This window comes from Magnolia sinica, chromosome 5 (assembly GCF_029962835.1).
Source record: "Magnolia sinica isolate HGM2019 chromosome 5, MsV1, whole genome shotgun sequence".
In the NCBI taxonomy this organism is placed as follows: Eukaryota; Viridiplantae; Streptophyta; class Magnoliopsida; order Magnoliales; family Magnoliaceae; genus Magnolia; species Magnolia sinica.
The window spans coordinates 11539623-11553106 of record NC_080577.1 but is presented as its reverse complement, the minus strand read 5'-3'; the positions used below and the strand labels follow the sequence as shown (position 1 = coordinate 11553106).

At 42.2% G+C, this 13484-nt stretch overlaps 1 protein-coding gene across 2 annotated transcripts; it reads left to right on the top strand.

Annotated features, from left to right (window-relative positions):
• The first annotated feature begins 921 nt into the window (after positions 1-921).
• LOC131245439 (uncharacterized) lies at positions 922-9405 on the top strand. Of its 2 annotated transcripts, XM_058244914.1 has the most exons (5): positions 922-1116; positions 4609-5511; positions 6215-6415; positions 7041-7236; positions 8860-9405. In XM_058244914.1, the coding sequence occupies exons 1-5, from the start codon at positions 949-951 to the stop codon at positions 9042-9044; spliced, it is 1653 nt and encodes a 550-aa protein (XP_058100897.1). In that variant the 5' UTR covers positions 922-948; the 3' UTR covers positions 9045-9405. The 2 variants fall into 2 exon arrangements, with proteins under 2 accessions (XP_058100897.1, XP_058100898.1); XM_058244915.1 differs by lacking the exon at positions 6215-6415.
• Positions 9406-13484: the final 4079 nt, after the last annotated feature.

Below are 13484 nucleotides of genomic sequence, written 5' to 3'. Positions count from 1 at the left end.
AAATGTCTAAAAATACATAAAATTACTACAAATTTCCAATGGCAAAGGAAAGATATCTTTAAGGGCTCATTTGGGCTGTAAGTTACTTAAGATAAGTTACTTGTTCCACAAATAACTTATCTTAATTTCTACTTATTTTGTAAGTATGTTTTGACAATCAACATATGTATTAGTTTTACCTTTCTTTTATCTCTTTAAAGCTTCTCTTTATCAACTTAAGAAAAGTAGAAAAACTAAAAATTTTAACCGAAGTAAGTAATTTATGGTTTTAAAAAAAATTTACTTATAACTAATTATAAGCCAAGTGTACTTATCTAAATAAGTTATTTATCCATTGTTATAAATATAAAAGTAACTTCTTTTCTGATTTCGACAAGTAATTTATTTGGCACTATCCAAATGAATGCTAAAAATTACGACCATCTCTTCTAACGAATATCATATGTTCATGGCCCGCAACTCTCAACATAAGTGGGCCATTGATTCGCATCTTCTTGGTCTCATGATTGTGCGGTCCATGGAGAATGCCCCGAAACTCTTCCCACTGCCAGGAATTGCAGGACCTTTTACGGTCCTTTATGGACCGTCGATTTATTTTTCTTATAACCTTCTATTTGCAAGAAAAAAAATAATACTAACCTGATATATTTTTTTTTCAGGCATAGTCCAACGACAGTGGGACGCACAAATACCTATGGTCTAGATTAGTGAAAAATGGGCCCAGCTTGTTATAACAGGAACCAACGCCCGACTTCTAAGTGGGTTGCGTGGAAAAAAATTTCTTCACACAAGCCCACGAGGGTGCGGATTTCACAGAAACCCACATCCCCCCTTCGCCAGCTGGATCATCTTCGTTCCTTCTACGACAGTATTTCCATCACGTCTCTCCTCTCAATTCAAATTCATCTCTCTCTCTCTCTCTCTCTCTCTCTCTCTCATCGCCATCAGATGATCTCGTCCCTCGATCCTCGTCCCTCGATCGACTCTCTCTGGCCAATGGAGCAAAATAATCTCTGCCCTCGCATCCCAGCTGGAGAATTGGAGACTCTGGAATCTAGGGTTTCTCATCTAGCCATGGGAAGACAACCTGATCTCGAGATCTCTCCTCATCCCTCGGTAATTCGATTCTTTCGTAGGAATTCTTGCGTAGGTTTTGGGGATTTCTTCCCCTTTTAAATAAAAGGAAGTTCATATGGTTGTTTTATTCGATTCAATAGATAGTTAAAATTTGGCGATTTTCCTGTGCTGGAATTTCCTCTCTCTCTCTCTCTCTCTCTCTCTCTCTCTCTACTGTCCATAAAGGGGCGTTTAACCGATTAAAAAAGTTAGATTTAAGTTATCATGTCTGCTGCACAAAAATTGGACATCCGACCATTCATCTGTTTGGGGCCCGCTTTGATTGGGACACGGTAGGTAAATCGCACTGATCGTCGGATGTCTGGCGATTGAACTGCAAATGACTGTGGAAACTGGGAAGAAATGCCGTCACGGTCAGCATCGAATTTGATTCCACCGATGATTGTGCAGGATTTTCCAATCCATGCAATTTACAGACAGCAGCCCATCCACGGTGGCACTCACATGATGAGTGGTCTGTATTATTCTATTACTGTCTGTCCTGTCCTATTTTTGTGCAGCCGCCAGATTAGAAAATCCCATTTTCTTTACAAGATCAGATCATCCTAGTCATTTTAATTTGAAATTCTTGGTGTTTTGTATAAAGTATTATATAATGCTAGAGATTCTTATCGGTTTTGGATTTCAGTACTAGAACGAATGAATGCTTGAACCTCATTCGTTGCAATGCAGCGACTTATAAAACATGGTACAATATCGAGCTTAACTTGTTAATTAGAGAAAAATAATTGTTAGCCCTTGCAAGAGGTAATGTAAGGTCAGTGCCTTGTTGTCACTTCAGATTTGCTTCACACATCATTTATGACAAAATGGGAGCTGCACGAAGCTTGAAATCATGGACAAATACTTATAAGATTTTTGGACTAGTTGTACAGAGGAACACTGTATGGCCTGCATCACCATAAAATATGTATACATAAAATTACATGTGTATGTGTCCCGAATTTATGTTACAAGCATATTACTTATTATTTTATATCCATTTCTCATACTTCTTGTTCTTCTTCTTGTTCTTCTTTTCTGTTCACGTTCAAAGTTTCTTCAGTATTTTCCAAGAAAAAAATGATTTACATGGTATGATTCAATGTATCTGATATAATATCTTTCGTAGGAATTCTTGCGTAGGTTTTGGGGATTTCTTCCCCTTTTAAATAAAAGGAATTCCATTTGGATGTTTTATTCGATTCGATAGATAGTTAAAATTTGGTGATTTTCCTGTGCTGGAATTTCCTCTCTCTCTCTCTCTCTCTCTCTCTCTCTCTCTACTTTCGATAAAGGGGCGTTTAACCAATTAAAAGAGCTTATATTTAAGTTATCATGTCTGCTGCACAAAAAATTGGACATCCGACCATTCATCTGTTTGGGGCCCGCTTTGATTGGGACAGGGTAGGAAAATCTCACTGATCGTCAGATGTCTGGCCATAGAACTACAAATGACTGTAGAAACTGGGAAGAAATGCTGTCACAGTTAGCATCGAATTTGATCCCACAGATTGATTGTGCAGGATTTTCCAATCCATGCAATTTACAGACAGCAGCCCATCCATGGTGGCACTCACATGATGAGTGGTCTGGATCATTCTATTACTGTCTGTCCTGTCCTATTTTTGTGCAGCACCCAGATTAGAAAATCCCATTTTCTTTACAAGATCAGATCATCCTAGACATTTTAATTTGAAATTCTTGGTGTTTTGTTTGAAGAATTATATAATGCTAGAGATTCTTATCGGTTTTGGATTTCAGTACTAGAACAAATGAATGCTTGAACCTCATTCTTTGCAATGCAGCGACTTATAAAACATGGTACAATATCGAGCTTAACTTATTAATTAGAGAAAAATAATTGTTAGCCTTTGCAAGAGCTAATGTAAGGTCAGTGCCTTGTTGTCACTTCAGATTTGCTTCACACATCATTTATGACAAAATGGGAGCTGCACGAAGCTTGAAATCATGGACAAATACTTATAAGATTTTTGGACTAGTTGTACATAGGAACACTGTATGGCCTGCATCACCATAAAATATGTATACAAAAAGTTTCATGTGTATGTGTGATGTGTCCCAAATTTATGTTACAAGCATATTACTTATTATTTTATATCCATTTCTCATACTTCTTCTTTTCTGTTCACGTTCAAAGTTTCTTTAGTATTTTCTAAGAAAAAAATGATTTACATGGTATGATTCAATGTATCTAATATAAAATTAGTTACTATAATGGGGACATCTCGCGCACACGCACGTCCCCCTTACACACGTACACAAGGAGGAGGGCCTTACCTTCGATCTGGATCAATAACGACATCCATGGAGGGCCTCCTAGTTAGAGGATTGTGTTTTGGTTCCTTGGGGTGGACCCGATCATCATGTGGATCCTATCATTGGATTTCATAATCGTGGCCCACTACCCTAGGTGACCTAGGACTTTGTGTTTTGCTTATTACCGTTATTAGGAACATCATAAACAGTTTAGATTGCATTGATTAGTTGTTATTTTTTATTATTTCGTCTTTAACTAATAGTATACGCACATGGCGCGGCTTTTGGGGTATAGGTTTTATATATATATATATAGGCAACCCCTTGTATGAATTTTTTCATTGAAGATGATTAATAAAATTCTGCATTTTCCTATGTCTCTAATTCTCTGAGTTGTGGAAACCTAATTGGGTGCGAAGCCTTCCCTTCTTCGAAGGGCTAAGTACCGTAGTGCGAAGCCACGCCTATCCCAAATCGCCCACATCTCCTACCCTCCATATTCCTCATCTCCTACAACCATCCCCGCATCAAATCCACCCACTTTTGCAGGTAATCTTTTCCCTACAGCAGATTTCTAGAATCTGGTCTTCCAGTAGGGCTGAATCTTCGGTGGAGCACCGTATGCAAACCGATCATCCGTTTGGCCTGAAATTTGGAGGGAAGGTGGCCCATCCCTGGCCAACTAGGCCCTAGCTAGCTGATTCCAGATTCGTGGGCTCCAAGCACCTGTGGGCCGCCATCCAAGCATGTGTGTCAGGCCGGTTTGTTGTCCACACGTGCGAGCTAATCATAGGTTCCCTCTCGTCTCTATTTTACTCCTCTTTCGTTTTGTTTCCATAACCCTAACCATAGATCATCTCAAATCCCCAAGTTCTATTTTACTTTTGAAACCCTAGGTTTTCCCGAATTGAAATGTGAGTGGATTGAGAAATAATCATTTGCATGTGTGGATGAATCTACTATCCTTTGAGCATTATTTGGTCTATAATTTTTAATTGATTCAGCCCTAAAATGTGTAGGCTTGGACCCTCGTAGATTCTCCTTGTTGAATGCTTGACTTTAAATAGGATGTGAAATTATTGTGATTGTTTCTAAATTATTATGATCTAAAACCTGAAATCTTGCACATCATATCTAATTTTCATATCCTGCATTACTGAGGTGGTTGATATGTGCTCAGATTTTGATATTTTAGCCCTTGTTTGAATTTAGGTGTCTAGTGTTGAGGAACAAAGTGAGGATGGTCAGTCCACGACAATTTCTAACTTACCAAGTCAAGTAACAACTCCTGCCCAAGAAGGCAATACCAGCATACCGCAAGAACTTGTGGAAAACAACAGACAGAGAGATGCAGGTGATCGGAAGCAAGGTAGATACTTTTATTATGACCCGCCGCTTTATGAAGAAACCGGCATCTGGATACCCGTTTCTGTTCCACCTATGTCGGAAAGCGATCACGAGGAGTGGAGGCAGGGCTTTGGGTGTAATGGTGGGTTCTTCCCCGAAGAGGAAATGAGTTGGGGCCAATTTGTTGGAGAAGATAAGGAACTGACCATGTGGGATGTTTTAATTGAGATGCTGCTTGCAGCCCGAGGTAAAATGGGTGCTATATCTTCTGGTGAGCTTCAAAGGCATGGCATGTCGTTTATATCAGGTGCTCTCTTTGAGCAAGCTTGGAAAGAGATGGCTCAGGTTCTCACCGAAGCAAATTTTGGTAACATGAAGGAAATTCTTGAAAGGGAACCACCAAAATGGTTGGCTGACAGTGCTGCTTCATCATGCATGCTGTGTGGTGTGCGTTTCCATCCGATCATGTGCTCCCGGCATCATTGCCGGTTTTGTGGTGGGATATTTTGCAGTGAGTGTTCGAGAGGAAGGAGCTTGTTGCCAGTGAAATTTCGCACAGGGGATCCACAGCGGGTCTGTGATGTGTGCTATGTGAGGCTCGAGTCTGTTCAATCAGACTTAAGGGACCAAGTAAGTCCAGCTGCTCAACTGCCTACCCATGATCTGACTGACCTCAGTACTTTGAGATCTTGGGTAAACTTTCCATGGGGACAGTCAATGGAATACGAGATTTACAAGGCCACAAACACAATTCGAGGTTATAATAAGGTATAGTTTCTGTACTTCAGTTATCGGCTCTTGCCATTTATTTTGCACAATGCTTGTGCTCCTTCAACGTAATCCTTTTCAATTCTGTTTGTTTTGTGACAAATGAGTTCAATTCAGAGTTGGCTTTCACAAAAAAACAAAAGAAAAAAAAGAAAAAAAAGAAAAGAAAAAAGAGAGAGTTTAATTTGTAGTTCAGAGAATCTAAGTATTAAAGAAGTCATCGGTAGTTCTTAGATTTTCAGGTATGAAAGATGTCTGTGTTTGATTTCAACTGAATTATTCCAGTTTATCATAACTGAGAAATTGTTGAGATATGTGGACATCTTTGAGACCCATTGGTTCATTTTCCTTTTAAATGACAGTTCCAGTTGAAAGGCAGTTTGTTAAAAGCATAACCTGTCCATTTGACACCCCTGGTTTTATAAACTGTTCAAAAAATTTGGGTTGAAACTTCCTCTTACTTGTATCACTTCATAGCTTTAACCTTGTGAAGTAAAATTCTCTTTTATATTGGCATTATGCAAAGAATTGGCACAATTGTGTGAGTTTTGAAAATCAGGGGATTTACATCTTTCCTCTGAAACTGTTTGAAACTAGGGCATTTCAAAAAAGTAGGGATTTGTTTACCACAATCAATTGCATCTTGGTAAATTGGCTTTATTTACATTGTCAGTAGAGTTAAAACTGACATATCAGTGATCAGGTGGTTTCCAGGCGACCTGAGAGGTCGATTCCAGATGCTATTCTCAGAGATGCAAAAGGTCTTGCGATACTTACCATTGTGAAGGTCGGAATGATGACTAGTTATAATATAGGAACAGGGATTGTTATTGCTCGCAGGGAAGATGGGTCATGGTCCCCACCTTCTGCCATTTCTTCTTTCGGTGCTGGATGGGGGCCTCAGGTAAAGTCGTTCTTCATCTTTTTATTACATGTACCACCAATCATGAATCCTTCAGGATTTAGGATTTTAGAATATGAGTTCCTTATTTGATTTATCCTTCAAAAAAAGGAAAAAAATAAAAAGAAGAAAAAAAGAAAGAAAGAAAGAAAGAAAAGAGATATTGATTTTCTTGTGCATTTTAAAATTTGGGCATGTGATTATATTTGTAGTTTTGTACGAAATAACTTTGAATTTTATTTCCACTCTTCTTTCTAGGAAAATGTCTAGGAACGACTGGATTTTATAGCAATGTCTAAGGCCCTGTTTGGTAGACGGAGAAAATGAGTTCTTCTCATTTTAGTTAACAGTAATTATGTATTAGATATCTTGATATTTTAAGAGAGTACCAGAACTTTTTCCTCTTTTCTTTTCTTATACTTTTTTTTTTTTGTTTCACATTGACTGACATATTGCCAGTTTGCCACAATGGCTGGAAGACTCTTAGGGTCCATAAATGAACTACTTTGCTACCCGGTTTTGACTTGCCTCCTTCAGTCCCAATCTCTTTCATCATGCTCTTGAAGGAAGCGGTCCACAGGTTAATCACCTATTGGGTTCATATTACTAATGGTTCTTTCGTTCCCAGGGTGGAGGTGAGTTGACTGACTTCATAATTGTGTTGAGGACAAAGGAAGCTGTCAAGACATTTAGCGGAAATGTGCATTTCTCAATGGGGGCAGGTTTCAGTGCAGCTGTTGGCATTGTTGGACGAGCAGCTGAAGCTGATGTACGTGCTGGTGATGGTGGTTGTGCAGCTTCTTATACATACAGCTGCAGTAAAGGTACACTGTTCAAATACACCTTGAGTTGATATTATCACAATTCATTGCCCTTTCCAAGTTTAATTTAGTTGTTTAATGAAGTTCATTGAATTATATTGCAAATTTGGAATAAAATATCGTACAACCATACCCTTCTTTAAAAAATTTCGCACCCCTTACGCCAAGGAGGAAACATCTTGTATAGGTGGTAAAAATGGATTCCAAATGTTTTCGAATCCGGGCGGACTTCAGAAGTAATAATGTTTGGAAGCATCTCGAGGATGAAGCCTTAGACGTGGGATTATGGATGAGAGCATCTTTACTGTTTCCTTTTTTGACTGTCGGAACTCGATCAGAGATCATGATAAGACACGACAAATTCGAATAGTAGACAGATTTGAAATTGATTTAAATCTGGAGGCTTCTGGAATGGCTGATGCAGGCATGTTGTGTTCTAGTTGAGTTGAGTCAACTTAGCGGAGTCGGTCGGGCCTTGAGATGTTAGAATAGAGAGAAGGTTGGCTTGTCTTTGCTGTGGCTCGGAGTACTGATCAAGTCATCAAAAGAATTTTCTGAATTGCCTTTTGAAGAGGCCTCCATTTGATCTGGCTTGGAAATAACTGATTTGAGGCGAACTTCTTCATGAGGAATTTTAAGTCCTTAAGAGTGGAGATGAAGGAGCTGAGCTCTTTTATACATAGTCTTTGGGAATGGAGGATTTTGACAAGCTCACCTTTGAGGCATTTGGCAAAATATAAATTTTGCATTTTTGAGTTCAAACTTGTCCCGCCATTTTAGGTAAAATCGTCTTCCTAATTTAGGAGGAAAAGCAAGCTCTCTAAAGTATTCCCATTTGACTCTCCATGGGATTAACCCAAAGAAAAAGGAATATATAATCTTTCAGTTCAATTTCATCCTTCCCCCTTCATCTACAACGACCAACAGACCACACTGAGCACTCTCACCCGACACCTGACACTACACTCCTCGATGCACTACTGTCTGTCTTCCCTTCCTCCAGGACAAGTACTATTGCACTATTCATACCTTGATTAAATCCCACATGACCATTTAATCAGTTGTGCATTGTACTGATTCATACACATTAATTTTGCAATCCGGTAGTCTAACTGAATAGGATAGCCAATCAGGGATGCCAATTTCCTATAAACAGGGTTTACAGGAGATTCCATCAACCCCTGATGCGGTCCAATGAAAAGGCCTCCTGTGCACTAGTCAAGTGCGGGCCCTGAAGTAGAAAGAAAAGATTCTTTTGTGTGAAACGACGATTTTGGCCCAGGGCTGACAGGTGCATGTTGCACTTTCATTAGGCCAAGTCGAGGGTGGTAACAGGCAATTTGCGTCTGCCGATCAGCCTTAAATTCTGGGTCATCAAACCTTGGCTGGTTCTAGAGGAAAAGAATATTGTAAGCAGGCAGAAGTTGAACGCTCTTCAGTGGGGCTGGAGATGATTGTGGGCGCGCATATATTACCTTACCGCAAGTTCTTCCCACAAATTGCAATTTGAGACCTCTTCTTCACTTTCTAAAATCATGCATGCAGTCATCTCCCTCCATACGATGGTAGCTCCACGAGTGCTTCCATTTGGTTATCAAATTCGATGTGATTGGTTTCATTTATCAGGTGCATTTGTGGGATGCTCACTTGAAGGAAGTATGGTAATCACCCGTACATCGGTAAACTCCTGTTTCTATGGCAGTCCATCCATCAAGGCATCGGATATTCTTCTTGGTTCATTGCCTAGGCCGCCTGCAGCTGCTGTTCTATACCATGCCCTGTCAGATCTATTTCAAAAGTTGAACGAGTGATGGATCAGTGTTAGATTCGGAGGCTGTGCTCAAGAACTGCCACTGAAGGTGTGCTGTCTAGCCCTTGAATTTCTTGTAGCTTTCTGTGCAGATTCGTTACCCGAGTTTCCATCTAATCACAATTTCAATTCTTTGGTTGTAAATAGTTGGTATGTGACAGTAAAGGAAATTCCACTAATAAAAGTGATTTCATTTGTACATAGACAGTTGTCAAGGTATTGCAAGAGAATTTTACTGCGTCAAATCATGCAGTGCAGTCTCTGTTTGTATATAAGACTCTGATATAGTTCAGTAAGTTTCTATTGGTTGTGGAAAATCACTGATTGAAGCAGGGATCACTCTATAAATCCTTATTTTGTCAGATCCATATTCCTTCTTGCTTTTAATTTTTCCTGGATTGTTTTGTATGTATTGGAAAAGAAAAGCTCTGCGTGGCCACTTTATGGCCACAGACGGACGGAAATGGGAGAGAAGCTTATCCCTATCAATATCTGCATTTTGGTTTAATTCGGCAAAACTCGTCTCTTTGCTGAAGGGTGGGGTCATTGTAGTCCCTATCAGCCTGCTGTAGAAGCTCACGCAAGTTCTCAGATCTGCTTTGTAGTTGATTCAGAAGGAGCAGATTGGCGTTGAAGCCAGCGGTGGTTTCCCACTTGTTCAAACTGTGATTAGAGATTGGACTGCCACCTGGGTTTGGGTTGGTTTGTCAAGGTCCTCGGGTTGGTTAAGGGTTTGAAAATTTTGAGATCGGGTTCGGTTCAGGTTGAGCAAATTTTGGCTGGGTTAGGTCAAGTTGGGAATAATCACATGTATTTTAGTCGGGTCACGTGGGACCGAGTTTGTTTAGGATTGAGCATGATGGAGATCAGGTTGGAATTCTAGTTGGGTTGGCCTGTGGGAAGTGTCGACTTGAGGCTGTGCTGGGCTAAGGTTGACCCTCATACCCAAACTAAGGTGGTGAGGGGGAAAGGGAGGCTTCTATGTTAACGACTGCAAGGCCTTCGTTAATCATTAATGTTATAGGAAGACCAGGGACGCCTCAGCTCCGAGGTCTGAGATAATCCAGAGCCGATTCAAGGCATAAAACTATGCCCGGAGTTGTATGAACATCTGATTCGGCGATTGTTATGTTCCGAGGCTACAGATGGTATGATCCAAGGCTGAGTCGGTCCGCTCGAGGTTAGAGCGGAATCCTGGAATGGTCTGAGGCTGAAGCTATCAACTTGGAACGATCTGATGCCAAGGTGCTCGGTTTAGGACTCGGACCGGGATCCACTAATGAGGAAGGCCATGAAGTGTCCCACTATCACACAATTGGCGGCGGTTACTCAACCACCTATGTCAGCACGATCATGCAACAACTGGGTAGCTGAATCACCCGTAAGATGAGGCAAATGACCCAAGATGTGCCTAATTAGACGGATATGCCCGTTATGCCCTAAGATGCGCCGAGTTATGCAGGCGTGCTCACCTTAGGCGATAAGGTATAAATAACATCTTGTGGGAAGCAAACAGGTACGCAAGATCTCATACTCTCCCTCTACCATACTACTTAGACCCAGATTCCTTTGACCTAACTTAGGCATCGGAGGGTCCCCTGCTCAAACCAGGGCCACCTTTGCTCATCACTGTTGAGCATGTTTAGGGCCTTGAGGCGGCTCAGAGTGCGAATACTCGAGCGGAGGGAAGTTCAGATTTTGACCTCAACATTTTTGGTGCCATTTGTGGGAATCTGATACAAAAAGTCAGTTTCCTATCATCCCTTACACTGGCGAGGGGAAAGAAAAAATCCGCAGCTGTGGAGCCGGAGTCGAACGAGCAAACTCGGTCTTTTTCATTGCTTCACGCCGAGTCTGCTCCAGGGCCATCCCAGCGTTCTCGTAGTCAGGCAAGTAAATATCGAGCAATGAATAACGAAATCCAAGCCTTGCACAATGAAATTAATAAGATGAAACAACGACAGGAACAACAACCACTTCCAGCCTAGGAGGTGATCGGGCCAGTGGTAGAAGTCGAGTTTGCACCGCGGAGTATGAGGCCTGAAGGGTCACAACATCAGTCCGCCCGAATTTCGACTTCAGTCCAGAATCCCCCTTCGACTCAAAATCAAGCTCCGGTTCGAAACACAATGACTCGGGCTCCGACGTATGTTTCAGTCACTTCGGCCCTAACACCGATAGATCTCCGTTATGAGTTGGAGAGAGGAAGGGGAAGAAGAACCCCTGAAGTAGAGGCTCCGACAGAGACGGTAGCCGAAAACAGAGATCTGTGGGAGGCACTGTTCGTGGAACTCAGCAATCGGGTTCTAAAATTGCAGCAGAACCAACAGCCTTCGTCTGTTCCCGCTGCCGCTTCCTTTCACCTCTACAATCATGAGCGAGGTGATCCTGCAGAGGTTCCGGATACCTCCCGTCATCCAGTATTTCTGGTCTGACAACCCGTTCGAGCACGTAGAGGCTTATCGCTCGTGGGTGCAAATCCAGACAGCAACGGATTGATGATGTGCAAGGGGTTCTCAATCACGCTCACTGGATCTGCTCGGAGTTGGTACTGACAACTCAAACCCAATTCCGTTGGTTCCTTTGCAAAGCTCAATAGATTATTCCTTACCCAATTTATAAGTGGTAAGAAGAGTCGGAAGCCGACTACTCATTTGTTCACATCAAGCAGGGGCCTAAAGAGTCGTTGAAGGACTTTATCGCTCGCTTCAACGAGGAAGCATTGCAGGTGGAGGATTATGATGATAAAATGACACTCTCCGCCATGTTCAACGGTCTGAAAGAGGGGAAATTCACCTTCTCCATTGGAAAGAATCCGGTGAAGACGTTGGCCGAGCTCGTCACTAGAACTCAAAAATACACTAATGCCAAGGAGTTCTCCAACTCCTGCAAAAACGTTCAAGCAGTAAAGCCGTCAACCAAAGGGAAGAGGCAGAGGAACGAAGAACCCCAATCATCCGCCAAGAAGTCAGACGACCGCATTCCTCGTGATCGTTATCCGAGCAGGAAACCTGAGGATAGATTCTGTTCCTACACTCCCCTTAACACATCTACAGAACAAATATTGCTGGACATCAGAGGCCAGAAGCTCCTGAATTGGCCAGTTTATATGAAGGCCAACCCAGATCATCGAGACAAGCACAAGTATTGTTGATTCCATCGTGATCACGACCACAAATGAGATCGAAACCCTCATCCGTAAGGGTCATCTGCGCCGATATATTAAAGAGGAAAGAACAACTCAAAGAGAAGAGTAGTCGAGCAAGGCTGCAGAAGAACCGGCTGAAATCCGAACAATTTTTGGTCATTCGGTGGAGGAGACTCGAACAGGGCCCGTAAAGCCCATTCCTGGAAATCTAATCCAGAGCACTACGTCCAAATAACCGAGAGGTCGAGGAAAGAGCTCCGAGTCAGCCCTTACAGTCTGACCTTCAGGGAAGATGATGCGCGTGGAATTCAGCATCCGCATGACGACGCCTTAGTGGTAACTATGGTCATAGCCAATTACAAGGTGTACTGCATCCTGGTTGACACTGGGAGTTCAGCTAATATTATCTACTTGGAGGCCTTTGAAAGAATGAGGATTCCAAGGTCGCGCCTTAGACCTGTGAAGACTCCCTTGCACGGCTTTGCCGAAGAAAGGGTAATCTTCAAAGGAGCCATCTCCCTCCCTGTAACCGTGGGAGAAGGACGACATCAAGTTACCCTCTTAGTGGACTTCCTTGTCGTTAATGTGCCATTAGTGCATAACGTCATTTTGGGTAGACCTTCTCTCAACACAATAAGGGCGGTCATGTCCACATACCATCTAATGATGAAGTTCCCCATCGGCGGAACAGGATATCTCCGAAGTGAATAATGCGAGGCTCGGAAGTGTTATGCAATAACAGTAAAGAAAGGGTCAGTAAAGCAAGCTCTCACCATCAACGTCCTCAATCCCAGGGGACCTACAGAGGACTTATCCGTGAAAAACTTGGAGGCCATGCTGCTCAACGAAGCAGATCCGAGCAAGACTGTTCAGCTCAGAATGTCATTGAATTCCGAGTAACGGTCTGAGATGTTGGCCTTCCTGCAGCAACACAGAGACGTCTTCGCATGGTCACATGAGGACATGTCAGGGATCTCTCCTGATGTTATGGTTCATAGGTTGAATGTGGACCCGGATCACAGACCTATGAAACAAAAAAGGAGAACGTTTAACGCTGAGCGGTATGAAGCCATAGCCGACGAGGTCTCCAAACTGCTCAGCGTTGGCTTCATCGAAGAGGTACACTATCCAGATTAGATCGCAAATGTGGTCCTTGTCAAGAAAGCGAACGGGAAGTGGCGAGTATGCGTGGATTACTCGGATCTGAATAAGGCCTGCCCCAAGGATAGCTTTCCCTTGCATCTGATCGATCGGCTGATAGGCAGTACAGCGGGGCACGAACTGCTCTCTTTC

Excerpts from the sequence above, each read along its gene's own strand:
- LOC131245439 (XM_058244914.1), top strand. The coding sequence starts at position 949 with ATGATCTCGTCCCTCGATCCTCGTCCCTCGATCGACTCTCTCTGGCCA. Across the intron at positions 1,117-4,608 it reads AGATCTCTCCTCATCCCTCG|GTGTCTAGTGTTGAGGAACA; the intron begins GTAATTCGATTC and ends GTTTGAATTTAG. Across the intron at positions 7,237-8,859 it reads TACATACAGCTGCAGTAAAG|GTGCATTTGTGGGATGCTCA; the intron begins GTACACTGTTCA and ends TTCATTTATCAG.